Source organism: Hylobates moloch, unplaced genomic scaffold (assembly GCF_009828535.3).
Source record: "Hylobates moloch isolate HMO894 unplaced genomic scaffold, HMol_V3 SCAFFOLD_10, whole genome shotgun sequence".
NCBI lineage: Eukaryota > Metazoa > Chordata > Mammalia > Primates > Hylobatidae > Hylobates > Hylobates moloch.
In genome coordinates this window covers 83,064,469-83,084,184 of record NW_026652285.1, presented here as the reverse complement: position 1 = coordinate 83,084,184, position 19,716 = coordinate 83,064,469, and the positions used below count along the sequence as shown (strand labels likewise).

Below are 19,716 nucleotides of genomic sequence, written 5' to 3'. Positions count from 1 at the left end.
CGTCACTTTAAAATGTAGTATTCAGTAAGGCATCTAGTTATTAGTTTTCCAGTTGTCTTGGGTATTGTTCTTTTGTGCTTTCATATCAATGTTCAGGGAGTCTGTCAAGTTCCATGAGAAACCCTTTTGGGATTTTAATTTTATCATGTTAAATTTATATATTGATACTGGGAAAATTGACATCTTTACATCTCTATTCACAAAATATTTTATTTCTTCATTTATTTAGGTTTGCTTGTATGCTTTTGTAAAGTCAGACTTATTCCTAGATACATTAGAGCTCTTGTTACTGTAAATGTGTTCTTTCTTGAAATAATAACTAGAATTTTTTTTCTGGTATTTTTATAGGAGCAGTTGATTCAAATGGCTTGATGATTAATTCAGAAAATTTGTTAAACTCTCTTAATACAGTTTGTTTATAGGTGTCTTGCATTTTCTGTGTAACTGATTATATTATGTGTGGTTAAAAATAAGGTTTTTAAAAAATTTCCTTTTTTTTTTTTTTTTTGAGACAGAGTCTTACTCTGTCACCCAGGCTGGAATGCAGAGGTGCTATCTCCGCTCACTGCAACCTCCGCCTCCCAGGTTCAAGCAATTCTCATGCCTCAGCTTCCCAAATAGCTGGGATTACAGGCATATACCACTATGCCCAGCTAAATTTCATATTTTTATTATAGTACAGATGGGATTTTGCCATGTGGTCCAGACTGGTCTCAAATTCCTGGCCTCAAGTGAGCCACCTGCCTCAGCCCTTCACAGTGCTGGAATTATAGGCATCAACCACCATGCCTGTCCTTGTTTCTGTTTGAAAGTGAATGCTTAAATATGATATGAATGTTTTGAAAGCAAATGCTTAAATATGACAATTAGTGTACATGTTTGATAGCGACTTTTTAATAAGTTCGGGAAATTAATTATCTTCTAATTATAGATTGTCAAAATATCATGAAAGTGTATTAAAAATTACCAAGCACATTTTCCGTGTCTTTTGAGATGATCATTGGCTTTTTTTCTCTCTTTCAATTTGTTAGAGTGGTTAATTATGTAACCAAATTTTTTAAATGTTAAATCATCTTTGCATTCTGGAATAAACCCTATTTAGTCACAAGAAATTTATATACATACACACAACCCATTTAGTCATACATACACACACCCTATATTCTGTGTGTTTGTGTGTATCTTGAAGATACATATTTGATTTACTTGCATTTTATTTAGAAACTCTCATTTATGATCTTAAATTAGATTAACTCATAATTCATGTTGTTCTTACTCTCCTTGTTTGTTCTTGTAAGATGATTCTACTGGCTTCTTATGGGGTAACCAAATAAACTTGGAAAATAAGTAATAGCAAGTAATTTTAGGTAGGCTTCAGAACAAATGGAAGTAGAATGTTGAGCCACAGTAATATGTAAGATGGGAGTGGAGGCACTGGAGAGAAAACATATCAAGGGAAGAGGATTACCTTTAGACTTCTAGTCAAGTGTGCATGTTAAAATATTAAGACTAAGCATTAAAGAATAGAAACAATGTATAACTCTTGAACCAATAGAAGTGGAAAAGGGAGAATGCAGTCAGTTCCGTTTTGTCTTTAATCATTTATTATCTGACATTCTTGGGTCTAATCCTGCTGTGGACTGTTCTGGGGATTCTCACATGTGGCAGCCTCCTGTGTTTTTGTCCTTTTGGAAGGTGAGTTTATATTCAGTGGGGCTGGTTTGAGAGAATCCCATGTGGCTGGCTGTGCTGAGGTCTCGTCCTCCAGAGAAGTTTGGTGTTCGCTAGTGTTAGGTGGTGAGTGGGAGGAGCACGGGGATATCACCAACTCAGGACCTTGGTTTGTGTTAATTTCTTCTCCTGTGGGTTCTCAGACTTGACAGATAGTCTGAGTTCAAATCCCAGCCTTGTGTGATTTATGGGACTAGAGTCATGATTTCTTAAGGGACTCTTTATTTATTTTCCAACCTGGAGCCTAAGCTTGACAAAACTTCCTTCTTCTTCCCAGTGCAAGCAGGGATATCTTTTTTTTTTTTTTTTTTTTTTTTCTGATCTACACACTTACTGATATGAAGATCTTAGAGACTGCTAGCTTGGTGGGTGGGTCTCAATTCCAACTCACTGCCTCAGTCAAGCCTGAGGGCTCATCTTCTGTTTCCCAATAGTATTAAAGCCCCGTCCTCATGATCTCTGACAATCTGCTGCCTGGACAGCCTTTCACCTTGGTTTAAGTTCCCTCTTAGCTTAGCAGTGCATCTAAGGACTATTTATCATACTTTATCCCGCACATCTTAGTGTTTTTAGTGAATTTTTCCATTCCTTCCTCTTAGGACTGACACAGAATTCTCTTTGGAAATTTGACAAGTGTGATGATGTGTACCTTTTCTCAGCATGGTAGACAATGGGCTATAATAGATAAAAAGTACTTTTATCTATTATAATTTATGTGTTGCACAGTTATTGCATAATTATCTATTATAATTTATGTGTTGCAACTTACAATTTATGTGTTGCACAGTTTCTTTTTGCGTATGTGTATATCACATGGATATACATTATTATTTTATGAGAAGTACATTTTATGTACTTCTTCAGATAAACCTCCTAAAATTTACTAGTTGCATATTCTTCAGCAATTTTAAATATTCTAGTTTAAAATCATTTTTAGTGGATATCAGTATTGTTTTGTGGCCCATTTTCTAGTTATTGTGACAAAACATCTCACTTTTTAAAATGTCCAATTTGAAGCTCTAAGAAGGGTGAGGACTTTTTTCTTGTTAATAGAGACTTAATGGAATTTAATTAAATTCTATGCTGTCTCTTTTCTCATCTTTTTTGGAGAAAGAAAATAGGCCTGATTATTTTGAATTTAAGAATAAGAATTTAAAAAGTCTTATAGGTCATCCTTACCTTAATTTACAAATGAGACAATTGAGATTCAGAACAGTTTTGGAACTTATTGAAAAACAAATTAGCTGGTTGAACATGAGAATCAGAAAGAGATCTGCTTAACCAAAGCTACAACTCAGGCCCCCGCCCCGGCTCACTCTATTGTATTTTAACAGAAGTGGAGGAAGTAAGTTGGTTTGATTTATATCTTATTACTAGTTCTTTATCAGCATAGATTACAGTCTCCCTTAGAGTATCTCAGTAGAATACATATTTACATTCATATCTAAATACTAAACCACATTGGTGTAATTACTAGTATGTCAGTTTATGCCAACTGTTCCTTCTTCCTCTTGGCTAATGAGTATGTAATTGTCTTTCAAGAGATGAAAGAACACATCAGATGTGCTGTGAGTGACTCCATGGCAGGCACTTGGGTGCATCAGTTGTACTCTTAGAAGGCATAATGCAGTGCCATGCCCAGCCTGGTATCCTATAAACGTTCATGAATGTGTGCATGGATGAATGAAGTGCATGGTGAAGATAAACACCATATGTGACTCTTTAGAGTTTAGGCTTGGCAAATTGGTTATAACTTATTTTGAGATCACACAATAAGGTCAGGTAAATTTCTGAGATTTGTAACATCTACTCTATAGAGCAGTCAGTGAGATCACTTCCCTCGAGCCCTATCATCCTAAGACAAAATAATTGGTGGATGAGAAAACGGCATGAATATGAACTTCTCTTTGAAGTTTTGAGGACAACTGAATTTGGGAATAATGCTATCTTATTTATGTTTTTGGTTCTTGGGCAGGGTAAAATTCTATAACTTCTTATTACAGAGAAGTTTCTAATTATAGCGATTTGGATTTTATAATGAACTTTTTAGAAAAGTACTTATTGAACTTTGAGTGTATTTTTGTTCTTCCCAAAATTTCTTGCAATAAACATGAGCTACTTTCTAAAGATGAAGATATCATCTATAGTCTCACCTACGTAAATTTTACAAAATTGTCATTCTGTATATTGCTTATGCTTTCCTCCTATTTTGCACTCTGTTTTTCTCTAGTAATACAAAAAGTTGTCATTCTGCTTTAGTGTATTAATTATTCAGTTCAGTGGTTTTTGAATCAGCATATTTAAATTTATTTTTGAAAACTTGTCACATTTAAGTCATCTCATTTTTACTTGAGTAATAAGAGAAAATTAATATGTTTACATTCTGCTTCCCCATTTCAAGTTTTTATCTACACAGTAATTTTAATCCCAGATTATTATTAAATTGCTATTTTATTAATAGGTATAGCGTCTTTCAATAATTATTTTTGATATTTGCTTTAAGTTTTATAACCCTATGAAGAACAATTATTTAGAATCATGTTCTGTGGGTTTTAATGTTTGCTACCAGGGTCTTGTATTTATTGTGTGTGTGTGTGTGTGTGTGTGTGTGTGTGTATTTGTTTTTTTCTTTTCTCATGAGTTAAATAGTGTATACACTTTCTCTATGAAGGAAGGGTAGATGAAATGTAGATGGCATTCTTTCTGAGTACTCACATTTCTGTGACTGTTCTTTATTGTCCTCATATGAAAACATCAATGTAGTTGGCTGTGTATCTCAAAAAATTTCTCTGCATAATGGGTCTGTTCTGATTCTCTCTGTCTTTAGATATTTGACTTGTTACTTATTTTTTCTCTAAACTCTTACAATTTTTCTTTACCATTGAGATCCCAAAATCTCATCAAGATATGCCTACATTTTAGTTGCTTTTAATTAACTTTGTTTTGTAATCTATATAAATTTAAATCACTAATCTGAGACCTTCCTTTTTAGGCAATTACTTGTCTTCTGTTTGGAGCTGTGTTTCTTCAGGTTCCTTCTCATCTTTCTTGGATCCCTGGTGCATCTTGCAGTTTTTTCCTATATGTGCCTTCTTTTCTTTTGTTCTTATCATCTCTGACTCTTTTCTGAGTGTTGGGTGAATTTCTTAAGTCTTCTACCTGCCATTTCAGTTTTCTGGTATTTTTATACTTCCTTTCATTATCTGCATTGCCATTTTTAATTCAGAAATTGTTTTTCAGTTTGTTCTGATAGGCACAATAATGGCTTCCAAAGATATCCATTACTTAACCCTCAGAGCCTGTGGCTACTACCTTGCATAGAGAAAGGGACTTTTCAGATGTGTTTCAGTTAAAGATGTTGAGAGGGGGAGGTTCTCCTGGATTTTCGGGTGGGCTCAGTGTAATCACAGGGGTCATCAAATGTGGAAGAGTGAGAAAGAAGATTGAGTGTCAGTCACGTGAGAAAGACCTGACTAGTCATTACCAGCTTTTGAAGATGACAGGTAGCCATGAGCCAAGAGATGAGGGCAGCCTCTAGAAGTTGGAAAAGACAAGGAAACGGATTCTCCCCTAGAGCTTCTGGAAAGAAACACAGCTTTGCCTTCTCTGTGATTTTAGTCCCGTGAGACCTATTTTGGACTTCTGACCTCTAGGACTCTAAGAGAATAAATTTGTATATTTATGCCACTAAATTTATAGCAATTTGTTAAAGTAGCAATAAAAAACTATTTTTATGAAGTTTTTACTGATTTCTTTTGTCTTCATAATGGCTTGTTCTATTTTCAATGTTACTATGTTAACAAAACACATTGAGGACGCAAATCAGAGATGTCCCATCATTTAATTTTTTTCTCTATCTCTTCTTTTTTCCCCTCCCACACATCTGCTTCAGTGGGAGGGGAAGTGATTTCTTCTTTGGTGGGAGATGAGTGGCCACCTCCTTTGATTACATTTTTCCCCATTATGTTCCATAATTATTTTTCTGTCATTATAGCCCTGACTATCTTATTGGCCTATAGTCCAATTGCAGTTAAATTGGATTCTCTCTGAACCATGTGGGTTTTCTGCCTAAGTCTGTCAGCTCCTGAAAAAGTAGGAAAGCCCATTCACACTGCCCTTCTCACTGCCACTGGAGGTGCTTTCAGGGTTTCCACTGCTTATTCTTTTGACCTAGTGCTTTCTGCAGACAATAGGAGAGGAGATTTAATTCCTCTATCAATTCAGTCCTATTGTCATAAAACTAACTGAAATTCCTCTCACTTCTTCTCAGGCATATTATACACTCCCAATTTTTAATTCCTGGTGTATTTTCTACTCTTTCAATATTTAGCTGCTAATTTTCATGAAATATAGAGTTCTTATCCAGAATCCTCTTAGTATAGGATTTTAAATCTGAAATAGACCTTATGTATAAGTTAGTCCAATTTCATTTCACAGATGATACAATTGAGTTTCAAAAATCATTTGAGTTATGTCATTAAATATGTATGGTTTTTATGGTATTACAATCAATTGTTGAGAGAAAAGAAATGGCATAGGACAGGGCACTTTTCTCTACCATTAGAGAAAATCTGTCAGTTTTACTCATCTTTGTACATTGTGGCTTAAAGAGATAATTTATACTTTTTAATTTTGCCATCCTTAACTTTATCATTTTTCTCTGTGGGAAGGGCTAAGAAGCTGCATATATCTCTGCTTAACTTTGTTGCTACTTGGTGTTCAGAAATTGGAATGCTGTGAAATAATATACGCTTGATATTTGGTTTAAACATTTCTTGATTCAGAGAAGGTAGATGGTTATAGAGACTAATGAAAAGAATAGACTTTTATATTTGTCTTGACAAAGTTTTAAATATCCTTTGCAGAAAGAAAATTTGTAAAGTTTAAACATTTTTGGAAATATCTTTAATTTATTAAGAAAATCAATATGTATTTAGCACGTAGTCCATAGAACAGTTGGATACTATACAACAATGAATAAGCAAGCTAGAATCTCTGCGTTTATAGGGTTTCATAGCCTAGTGTAGAGGGGATCAACAGATAATTAAGCAATTATGATACAGTGATTCCCTTGGCATTATTTGGGACCCTACCTCAGATCTACTGAATCAGAAGTTCTTGCGGGTATGTCAGCAATCAGTGTTTTACAAACTCTCAGGTAATTCTGATACAAGAAACCACTGTTTTCACCGTTGAGAACCAGAGTTGAGAGAGAGAGCACAGCACATTAAATAGAGCTGAAGCTGAGAGTTTGGAGTCATTAATATCTTGAGTTGAGGCTGGAGAGGCAGGTAAGTAAGGTCTGATAAGATGATTGAAGAGTTTGGACTTTTATCTAACGTGCACTCATAAGCCCTTAAAACATGTCCAGTGGGGAAACAGCTTGATCAACTTTGTCTTTTTTTTTTTTTTTGAGATGGAGTTGGGGTCTTGCTTTGTTATTCAGGCTGGAGTACAGTGGCATGGTCTTGGCTCACTGCAACCTCCACCTCCCACGTTCAAGTGATTCTCCTGCTTCAGCCTCCCGAGTAGCTGGGATTACAGGTGCCCACCACCATGTCTGACTAACTTCTGTATTTTTAGTAGAGAGGGGGTTTCACCATGTTGACCAGGCTGGTCTCGAACTTCTGACCTCAAGTGATCCACCCACTTTGGCCTCCCAAAGTGCTGGGATTACAGATGTGAGCCACCGTGCCCTGGACTGTGATCTCTTTAAGAAGCAGACAAGTAAAGAGATAAATAATTATACAATGTATTAAGTATAATGTTTGAAGCATAATCTAAAAGCTATTAAAGTCTAGATAAGGAAAGAGACTTTAGATGCCTGGGTAAGTCAGAAGACTAACCACTTAAGTATTTCACGTTGTTCTTGGAAGTTTTAGTGTACAACCTATGGATATTCAGTAGAATATTTGATCAAAAATAGTGGTTAAAAGTGTCATATGTTTTGGGTAATTTGTTAGATGCAAAGCAAAATAAAAATGAAAAAGTAGAATGTGAACTGTCTTCAAGATATATTTTTTAATTTTAGGGGTCCCAGGTAAGCTTAGAGCCTCAGGAAGAATGACTTACTCTATGTGATGTATACTTTTCTAATTTCTATTTTGTGACTTATTTTCTAATTTTGTTTAAATATATTATTACATATAATTACATATTATAATAATTATATATTATATATTATGATATATATAAATAAATATATATTATTCTGTTTTAAACTGTCTCAATCCTTTTTAAAGTGAGAATATAAATAATAAGCAAATATATTCTTATCAATGATGTTGAAGAATAAGTAAACATGTTATAAAGCATTTTCACTCCACACTTTAAAATATGCTGCATCTAATCTAAGTATATTTTACTTGTAGAATGTTGTCAAAGGGTCACCTACTCTTTGGAGGTTACGTTGGGTCCTCCAAAAAGAAAAAAAATTCTCAAATGTCATAGATTGGTTGACGAGTCCTATTCTGAGCTTAAGGAGTTGTGGGGGTAGGCAGTGCTGACCACAGGAATGTTGAGCAGCAAATGCTGGCTTTGGGCAAAAAACCTTTGATGCACAGTGACTTGTTGGAAATGTTCGGAATGATGGTCCTTGTGGGAACCTGCATTACAAAATGTCTGTCCCACATGGAACATACTGTGTGAGAATAGAAATGCAGAATAATGAGGCAATGATACCCTATCTAGAAACCAACTGTGTTTACAGATTCCCTAAATAACAGGTCAAATAGATTTTACTATGGTAAATATTCCAATTGCAATGTTGTGCAAAATTTTTGTCTGTCTCATGTATTTTAAGCAAGGTTTGTTGGCCATGTGGCTTTTGTAGTAGACTTCAATGACATAAAACCGCTAAGCAGAGACCTTGTCATTTATTTAACTCCAACTGCCTTTAATCTTGAGGACAGTAATATTGTGAGAAACCTTGGAGTTTCAACATAATCACAAGATGGTATGTAGGATCAAATGTTCAAATTATTTGCTTTTGTTTTTCTGTTGCATGTACTATAAAAGTCTTGTGTTATCTATATAAGCTTTAAATGTGGACCTGTGGCTTCTTTTTCATCATCTTTTCTCCTTTTTCTTTTAGTTCACAGCCATGAATGAACAGCAGTGCTTCTATAATGCGTCCATTGCCTTCTTTTATAACCGAAGTGGAAAGCATCTTGCCACAGAATGGAATACAGTCAGCAAGCTGGTGATGGGACTTGGAATCACTGTTTGTATCTTCATCATGTTGGCCAACCTATTGGTCATGGTGGCAATCTATGTCAACCGCCGCTTCCATTTTCCTATTTATTACCTAATGGCTAATCTGGCTGCTGCAGACTTCTTTGCTGGGTTGGCCTACTTCTATCTCATGTTCAACACAGGACCCAATACTCGGAGACTGACTGTTAGCACATGGCTCCTTCGTCAGGGCCTCATTGACACCAGCCTGACGGCATCTGTGGCCAACTTACTGGCTATTGCAATCGAGAGGCACATTACGGTTTTCCGCATGCAGCTCCACACACGGATGAGCAACCGGAGGGTAGTGGTGGTCATTGTGGTCATCTGGACTATGGCCATTGTTATGGGTGCTATACCCAGTGTGGGCTGGAACTGCATCTGTGATATTGAAAATTGTTCCAACATGGCACCCCTCTACAGTGACTCTTACTTAGTCTTCTGGGCCATTTTCAACTTGGTGACCTTTGTGGTAATGGTGGTTCTCTATGCTCACATCTTTGGCTATGTTCGCCAGAGGACTATGAGAATGTCTCGGCATAGTTCTGGACCCCGGCGGAATCGGGATACCATGATGAGTCTTCTGAAGACTGTGGTCATTGTGCTTGGTAAGTTCTATCTTGACTGTAATTTACTTTATAGATTCTCAATAACTTAACATAAACCACATTATTTTATGACAGAGGTAACCAACAGTATGAATATTCACCAGGTAATTCACCAGGAATTACAAGGGGATGAGGCACCTTTATATTAAATGTCAGCTTATGAGTCTTTCTAAAGTTATAGAATTAGCATTAGGGAAACATGGGTCTCAGTGGTGCAGTATAAATGATGATGATGTAAAAGATGTCATTGAAGAGTTTGGCTGAAAATACCAGAATTAGCAATCAAACTCATTTCGTTTTTCTTGCAGCCTAAATTGTGAAACTTTTGCATTGTGGTTTCTGTATTACATATTTTCAGACAGAAAGTGCTTTTGTAGAATATAAATATGCTTCCATATGTAGTTATTTTTGTTAGTCTATTCTGTAATTGTTACTACATTATAGATAAGTATATCAAGGTTTTATATAGATTTACTGAATGAAGCAGATTGGAATTAATGATATTCTCTGACAGTCATCTTCATGAAAACTTCCCTCTTTTCTATTAATTTTCTATTTGTAGTAATGGAGGTTAATTCATATTTCAAGGTGAAGAGCAAGATTTGTAGACTCAAATACCTTCTACTTTTAAATAAGCATTGTTTTTCTTGGATGAAAAATTCATAGTAGTGATCAAGAAGAATATATTCACTTACGTGTGTAGAAGGTAGTTAAAGAGCACCTACTATGTTCTACGCTCTGTGCTGGCTCCTGGAGATAAACCCATGAAAAGGACAGATACGGACATTTCCTTTGGAGCTTAGAGTGAGAATTTTTAAAAATAATTACCCAATGGAATTACACATTCTCCATAGACTATATTCAGGTTAACATTTGATCACATTAAAAAATCTTTTTTGAAAACCTTTTATCATTTCATCTTTCCCTGTGGAAACTGAGAAAAACCATTTTATCACCTCCTCTTTCCCCACAGAAGTTCAATGGGAAGTTCCTGTAATTCTCTGTGCTCCAATTTGTATAGCATTTTTGAGTGACTGTAACATGGGATTATGTGGCTCCTCTGAAACTCTGAGAATTACCTTAATTTTAGCCACTGGAAGGAGACAGGGTCCTAATGATCATTATATAAAGTAGTATTCAGATCGATGCATAGGTCTCGTCTGTTTTGGTTAGGGTGAATGCATCATGGACATCATTTTCAGCTATACTCATTGTTGACCCACATGCAGACCTGTGAGAATAGCAGCTAAGCCTTGGGATTATTGACATACCTAAAACCCTGCCTAACTAACTGAAACACTGAGGACCCCATCACCTCAGATATGAGACTGTCTTATTCCATCCAATGAAGATTAGTAGAACTACAAAAATGGTTTCTCTGTGTGTTTATTAACAGGACCTTAAGCACACCTGTGCCACAAGGCCATATTTTCCATTATGTGGATGAAACACATCTTCGTTTACCATGGATGCTATTTTTGTATGAAATAAAACATGAGACATTAAATAACATGAGACTTTTTTTCTGTATTGACTCAAATGTTTATTTGCCGATGATCTAAATGTTGGTTGACATTGTTTATATGCATGAACTTTTTCTATTACGACAAGTGCTACTCATAGTTTGCAGAATTGCCAGCAGCAAATGACTACTGAACTTGGACTATTAACCTGCCAAGTTCTTGTTTTAATTTTGACCTTTGTATAATATCTTGTGTATTCCAGTGTGTGATGTACTGAATGATTCACATACTTTTGTGCCTCATTGGGTTGTTTTTCAGGCTGAAATAATCATTTTGAGGCTATAGGAGCTAGTGTTTCAGTGTACATCTGCCCTAAATGCCACTGTCCCATGTCCAACTACTACCACTACACAACCACTAACTTTAAAATAACAGAAATAATATTTAAACTAGTATACTCCACAAAGATCGAATGCAGTTGACATCTCTGGAATAAAGAGCATGATTTTTAAAGCTGTGAGATGGGAGAAGTTTTAGAACATGGAAAACCCCATCACGGTGATAGGTGAAGGTATTTGGTGAAGAAAGATGGGAATACAATTGTAATATAGGAAACAGAAATTAAATGGACCGTAGCCTTTTTGAGAAAAGTAGCGAGAATAAGAGAATGGGCAGGATGTGGGCAGGGAGTGGTTGGAAAGTTTAGAATGGGGAAGTCAGAATCCTAACAGATGTTTTTCAAGGCGTGGTGCCTAATGCCATTCCTACAATATGCTCCCCTATTTGAATTGTAAGTGTCCATCCTGAGATAGGCATGGTAACATGGGAGACATGGGTTGGTCTTGCTGTAATGTAGGCGAACCCCAAAATTGGGGCTCAGCCTGGGAGAGTTCTTGGCTCTGCCCAGGAAGGAATTCAAAAGTGAACCAACAGTGAAAGAAAGCAACTTTGTTAGGGTAACAGTGTACAGCAAAATGACCGCTCCATAGGCAGAGCAGGGCTGTCTCATAGGCAGGGTAGCACAGAACAGCACTAATGGATTGCCGGCTAGTTATATTTATACCCATTCTTTTTTCGTTTTCTTTGAGACAGGGTCTTGCTGTATCACCCAGGCTGGAGTGCAGTGGCATGATCTTGGCTCATTGTAGCCTGGACCTCCTAGGCTCAAGCAGTTCTCCCACCTCAGCCTCTCAATTAGCTGAGATTACAGGTGCATACCACCACACCCAGCTACCCAGATTTTTCTTTTCTTTTCTTTTCTTTTCTTTTTTTTTTTTTTTTTGTAGAGATGGGGTTTTGTCATGTTGCCCAGGTTGGTCTTGAGCTTCTGGGTTCAAGTGATCTTCCTGCCTTGGCCTCCCAAAATGCTGGGATTGCAGGCATAAGCCACCATGCCTGGGCCCCCACTCTTAATGCTAAATATAATTAAACAGGTTATTCATGAACTTCCTGGAAAAGGGGTGGGGAGTTCCTGAAACCATGTAAGGTTAACTTCCAAGTCATTGCCATTGCATTTGTAAACCGTCGTGGTGCTGGTAGGAATGTCTAATGCAAATGTATTATGATTCCTGGTCCTTGCTGGTTTGGATTGGTTTCTTTGCTACATCCTGTTTTGATAAGCAGGTTGTGAAAACAAGTCCTGCTGATCTCCCACTTCAGTAGGAACAAGAATTCTGGTCTACTCGAAGTTCTTCTCTTTGTAAATTAGTCCATTGATAATCTGGTTATTTTACTTTAGTTTGTGTACATTTGGTTTTTAGTATTTGTCTTCACTGCCAGATCGCCAGGTTTGTGAGGGCAGGCAGGATTGTAATGATTGTTTGTTTTCTCCACGTTGCTACATTTCCTGTCATGGCTATCTGGTACAAAGTAGGTAGTCAATAAATGCTGAGGGAATGCATGTGATGACAAAACCAAGTTTCTCTGCCTTCAAAACTGAAGACCAGAGCCATAGTGAATTCACTACAGTAAATGCCACTTTATTCAGCTATGTGGCAACCAAATCTAGCGACACCTTTATGTTCCATGCCTTCTAAAATACAATAGCCTGGAAAACGCCTGGCTACAATGGGTGCTCAGTAAATAATATGTCTGTTTTACTTCCATTTATTCTGGGAATGATTACTCCGTTTCCATTTTCACTTCATCAAAATGATCCCTGGGTTTTAGACCTATTCAGTCTTCATGATCAAGAGAAGAATTTGTTGGTCAGCAACTGAATTCCTATGAGTCAACTTATATTAAAATAAAGGCATCTTTGAGATTAATGATGGGCAATACCAATGGCTGGTTTTTAAGCATGATCTTTTATTAAGCTGCTTTTGAGTGAGTACTGGATCTTAATAATTATTTTTAGTTGTGAAATACTTACCTGGCATAAATCATGTGCTACCTTAGAAATTAGTATTTGTAAATTACAGCCCTGTGGAGTATAGGTACTGTTATTGATTTGTTATCCTTATTTTCCAGATGATAAAAACTGATGTAAGGAGAGGTTAGGTAACTCTCCCACAGCCACACAGCTAGGAAGTATAGGAATGGGGATTCAAGGTCAGGAGCTGGGATTCAAGGTTGGGCACTTGGGTTTCAGAACCCATGTTTTTTTCCCCTCCATGTTATTCTACTTCCCTTTAATCAAAACAACTAGCAGCACATGCTGTATTTAGTTATAACATTTGAACAGCAAGCAGTGTGTGCTATTAAATTGAAACACTGTGATCTCATTTGTTTCTGTTGAAACTGCCTAGCTTTGCTGGCTGGGCTTTGTTTCCCTGGGCAGAGAAAGCTTTTGAGGGAGTAATCTTGTCTTCCTTTTGCTTCTGATGACTCTCATTTCATCCACCCTTTTCCACTGTTTCGTGTTGCAGCTGATGGCTTCTGATTGAGGGAGGATTTTGTTCAAGGTATAGTTAACTTGAAGGTTCATTGCCCTAGCATGAAGTCATGTAATCCCTCCCTAGGCTTGAAGTCTCCCTGCTTGACATTTTACCAAGAATTCCTTCTGAGTCGTTTCCACTATTGAGTCAGAGTGGCCGTCAAGATGTTCTTCCTTATTTGACCATGGCATGTCTTGAATTATAAGTCCTTTCCTTTTTGGCTGTATTCTTTGTGATGACACTTCTGTCCAGGATACTTAGAAAGGAGGAAATCCAGAATTTGAAAAGAGAAAATCATGGTTAAGATGTGAAGTTTTTACATCTGAGTCCTGGGGAGGGACATAAAGTAAAATGAATCCAGGTGTGGCTCACCTCTTTGGGGAAGAAGAGGGAGACACTGTTTTTCTAGTTTGTTCTGGTTGGAAACGATCACCATGGAAGCTAAATTACTCCTTATGTCTTACATTCTTTGTACTAGGGTCAGTATGCAGCCCTACTCTTCCTGTGTTGTTTATAATCTTACATCAAGGAGTTAAATTTTCCTCATTTTACGTTGAGGGAACTGAATTAGGATAGGATAAATAACTTGTCTAAGATCATTCTTTTTGTAAGTGGCAGAACTGGAAATCAGCTGTCAGATTCTTGTAGACCATGCCTTTTGGCCACAGGACACTGACTCTTCACATACCATGGTGACTGTCACCACTGGTGACAAAAGTGGCGGGAGTCAGATAAGTTTAAGACCATTGTTTTCTTGTTCACTCTGATGAAAGATTTAATTTGGCTACTATCCTATTAGCAAATCTATATGTGCTTCTCTTTTCAGTTTACTTCAACAAACATGTTATTGAGTGCTAATTGTGTGCTAAGGGATAAAAGAAAAAGTTCTTTACAGAGCTTATGATGTAGTAGAGGAGACTAAAAAAAGAGCTGCAAAGCACTCGGGTTCATGTGCTAGTAGAGGTATGGGCAGAGAGTGATGACGAGTGGACGGATGGGAGGGGCTCCCAGAGGACGCAATCTTGAGCTGAGTCTTGCTGGATGTAGAGGAGCTTGCCTTACTGTAGCATTGGGTGGAGGAGAAGGTGACCAGTTCATGAACAATGATGATCACCTTTGAGGAACTGAAAGTAGTCAGGTGTGATTAGCATCTAGTGGATATGCTGGATGGAGTTTTTACAAGAGGGTCAAAACCTTTATAACATACTGAGAAGTTTGAGCTTCTGTGTGTGGGAGATGGGAGATGGTGAAGGGTTCCCCAAGATCAAATGGACACCAATTCCTTATAGGCAGAGTCCTCACATAATGTATCATCCAAACTGAGACGCTTTTGGGAGTGAAAACAGGCACTAACTGTCGGGAATCTGGGATAACAGGAGTAAATCAAGACTGTTTAGGGCAACCTAGGATGTATGGTCACACTCCTCCGAGGCTCTGCTCTCTGTTCTTTTTTTGTTTTAGAGCCGGGGTTTCACCACGTTGCCCAGGCTGGTCTTGAACTCATGAGCTCAAGTGATCTGCCCACCTCAGCCTCCCATAGTGTTGAGATTACAGGTGTGAGCCACCATGCCCAGCCAATATTTTTTCTAGGTTCTCTTTTAGCTTTTCAAATGCAGCTCTCAACACTGGACTTGTATTACTGTGTATAATTGGTAAAGGTTTTTTTTTTTTTTAGGCTGGAGTTGGTCCAGATTTAGAATTCTTAGAACTTGAAAGGATCCCTAAAAATTACATCACCCAACTCCCACATCTTACAAATGAAGAGACCGAGACCCCCAGCTTAATTGAGAACTTCAGGTCTTAGTTAGCTCACGATCCAAGCCAGGATCCAAGTTTCCTGACTTCCACTAAGGTGCTGTTTTTACTGCCCCTGCCTTGTTCAGTCCCATCCACACTTTCCATCTTCATCTTTTTTGGGAACTTCAGCCATGTATTTATGTGGCTAGCCAGGATTAGGTGTAAACATTGTGGCTGTGAGGGTAACTGGTTCTCACAGAAAGAGTTTCCTTGAATAAGTCTTCTTATAACCAATTGGTAATCTCCCTCCCTAATGAAACCTTGAAAAAAGTCATCTGAAACTGAATTGCTTATACATTATTAGCATCACATACAGTAGCTTTTCACATATATTAGCATCCTGTTAGCTTTCTTGACAACAGCATTATGTTACAATTTTTCATTCCACTTGGTTTTTATATTAAGTTTGTGCTCTCTCTCTCTCTCCTCTCCTCTCTCTCTCACTCTGTGTGTGTGTGTGTGTGTTTGTGTGTGTGTTCACTTATATTCAATGAGTCAGGGCACCTCTGGAATCTACTCTTTGACAAAAACTATCTGGATGATTCTGGACAAGTTACTTTCCCTGTGTGTTAATTTTTTCTGTAGGATAAGGTGACCAATTTGATTTCCAAGATTATTTAGGATTCTATTTATTCTATAAATAAAATTATAAGGACAGTAACTACTGTGAATCAACCATGTAGAGCTTTCTAGAGGAAAATTTGAAAGAAGATTGGGACAAAAATAAGGGACTATGATTCTTCTTTGTATAAACGGTGCATCCCACCTTCTTTTTTATTTTTTAAGGCTAGTCAAATAGAACAGTGGGAGTGGAGAAGGAACAAAGAAATCTGTAATTGGTTATAATCAATTAGTTGTACACCTCCCTGCACTCAGACCAGCCATTACCTTCTCTAAAAATAAGCTTTTAGATGCACTATCCTCCATTAAAGGGAGTGGCAAGTGTATAAAGGAACCTCTCAAAGAGATGAATCTGGGGGCTTTACTTTCCTGTGGAGAGCCATGTGGCAGGAAGGGAAGACTTCTCAATTGGTCCTCTTGCTAGGGGCAGGGAGTGGACACAGAGTCTCTTATTCCCTGGCCACAGGTGACCAGCTACACATTCTGTTACTCTGAAGAGGAACTAAAGCTACCCCACGTGTCCTGAGATCCCAGTGGCATCCCTGTAAAGGCCTCTTTGAGGAAGAACCTGAGAGAATATCCATGAGAGCCTCGATTGTCTGGCCAGCCACTAGGCTGCTTGGCACCATGGGTGGTGGCCAGGAGACAGTCCTTGCAAAAGTCCTACAGTGCTTCCCAGACCCCACACCCTGGGCTTGGGTCAAAACAGAAAACAACTTTCAAACACCAGCTCTTTATACCCTTTTGTTGCCCATCTCCATTCAAATATTTTTTCTCCGAAGAAATGTTTAAACAGAAACAGAAACCAAAAATACCACATGAACCTAACAGAGTTCCTTTTGAAGTGTGGACAGAGGAACCAGAACATGAAGCTCTTATTTTAGGTCTGTTGAGAGTGATTCAGGCCTTGTCTGGCCGAGACTCTTGTTCATCCAAATATGAATGTTGGAAAGTCATTTACTTTTCCTTGTCGTTAAAGGTAATAAATGATGCAAAGATTTCTTAAATGAATTGTGGCGACCACTGAGAATCACTGTTGCCTAGGGGTTGAGAGTTTAGATTTGGAGTAAGATAGGCCAGAGTTTGAAGTTCAAATCCTGTCTCCTCGCTTACGAGTTCCATAATCCCAAATAACTGACTTAACCTCTCTGAGTCTTGGTTTCAGAATTAATAAAGTAAGAATCGTAGGGCCTTTCTCAAGTGGTTGTGAGCATTAGATGAACTGATTTATGTAAAGCACATACATGTGGCTTACAGAAAACACTTAATGGTACCAAGTATTATCATTACTTTTAGGTTGTGTCCTCATGAGAATTCCCCTCCTTTTTCTTTCTCTTTCTCTTTTTTGACACACCCACATCCATTCACATCTGCCTACACACCAAGTCCACGTATAATTTGATGTTTGAGATGGTGCTTCATTTCTATGACGTAATATGAAATTGCTATTGTGTTCCAGCAGCTGGTGGCTCGAATTATACTCTGTAAATTTTTATCCCAAATGAATGGCCTTTGCTTTTACTGCAGCTTTGCCTACACCCTACTTGTCGAGCCTCAGTCCTGTGTATGAAAAATCCTGTTAGCATCACATTTCCTGTTTTGACCTGCTAACTCTTCAGGATGGTTAAATGGTGTTGACTATTAAAAAGAACTTTGGAATGTAACAGGCTACTTTGTCAATGTCTATAGGAAAGTCATGAGCTCCTTCAGATGGACCTGCAGTACTTAAGGCACAGCTGAAAGCCCAGACATCATCTAGGGCAGTGGTCCCCAACATTTTTGGCCCCAGGAATCACTTTCATGGAAGACGATTTTTCCACAGATGGGTTGGAGGAAGGGGGATGGTTTGGGGATGAAATGTTCCATCTCAGATCGTCAGGCACTAGTTAGATTCTTATAAGAATCATGCAATCTACATCCCTCACATCTGCAAATCACAGTAGGGTTCACACTCCTATGAGAATCTAATGCCGCCACTGATCTGGCAGGAGGCAGAGCTCAAGCAGTAATGCTTGCTCATCTGCTGCTCACCTCCTGCTGTGCGGCCCGATTCCTAACAGGCCATGGACTGATATTGGTCCATGGCCTGGGAGTTTCGAACTCCTGAGCTAGGGCACCATTCTGTTATTCTGTTTCCTTTTGATCAGCAGTGAAGGGCCATGTCTGGCATGTATGGAAGAAATGGGAAATGGCTGGGGTCATGAGACCTGATTGCTGTTCTCTAGCCAGTCTTAGCTTCACAGTGTGACTACCTATGAATCTTTTAGTCTGGGATTCATCGTCATTTACTTACGAAGAAAATGATATTTATTAATAACTCCTAATCTCTCACTGCTACCTCATGAATCTCTGTGAAGAATCATCATGGCTGTTCTATGATGCCAGGGCTTTATTTTACTTCCCAGCACCTAGAATAGGGCCTGGCACTCTAGATATTTGTTGAATGACTACATGAAATATATCTCTTATTCTGGATTGAGAGTTTTACAGGTTGCCTAATTACAATAGTAATATACCCAGGTAGCCGAAAATTCAATGCAATTTAATAGTGGGTCCCATTCAAAGGGATATTTGCCATAAGGTTGTTATAATTAAGCAGCTATAACTCCTGCCTCGCAGGACTTTTTTAAAGGCTAAGTTCCAGTGCAAACTTCCCACATTGCCAAGTCAATCCTAAGCCAAAAGAACAAAGCTGGAGGCATCACGCTACCTGACTTCAAACTATACTACAAGGCTACAGTAACCAAAACAGCATGGTACTGGTACCAAAACAGAGATATAGACCAATGGAACAGAACAGAGCCCTCAGAAATAATGCTGCATATCTACAACCATCTGATCTTTGACAAACCTGACAAAAACAAGAAATGGGGAAATGATTCCCTATTTGATAAATGGTGCTGGGAAAACTGGCTAGCCATATACAGAAAGCTGAAACTGGATCCCTTCCTTACACCTTATACAAAAATTAATTCAAGATGGATTAAAGACTTAAATGTTAGACCTAAAACCATAAAAACCCTAGAAGAAAACCTAGGCAATACCATTCAGGACATAGGCATGGGCAAGTACTTCATGTCTAAAACACCAAAAGCAATGGCAACAAAAGCCAAAATTGACAAATGGGATCTAATTAAACTAAAGAGCTTCTGCACAGCAAAAGAAACTACCATCAGAATTTTTTTTCAAACTTGTTAATAATAGTTTATTTTGCCAGCAAACATGCTTTGAAGTCTTCTAGACTCTCTGTTAATGAGTATGACTGCAAAGATCAACAAAAATATGTATCCTGCTTTCAAGAAGCGCTCATTATAGTAGATAATGACAGATAATTTAAATAACTGCAATATAGTATGGTAAATAAACACAATATAATATGACAAAATA

General features: G+C 37.8%; 1 protein-coding gene across 7 annotated transcripts in view; it reads left to right on the top strand.

Moving 5' to 3' along the window:
* LPAR1 (lysophosphatidic acid receptor 1) overlaps window positions 1–19,716 on the top strand; it is a 164,858-nt gene that overhangs the window by 87,430 nt on the left and 57,712 nt on the right. For all 7 annotated transcript variants that reach the window (XM_032164847.2, XM_032164849.2, XM_032164855.2 and 4 more), the window contains one exon: window positions 8,825–9,572. In XM_032164847.2, the coding sequence (XP_032020738.1) occupies window positions 8,825–9,572 (748 nt within the window). The remainder of the gene's footprint in view (window positions 1–8,824; window positions 9,573–19,716) is intronic.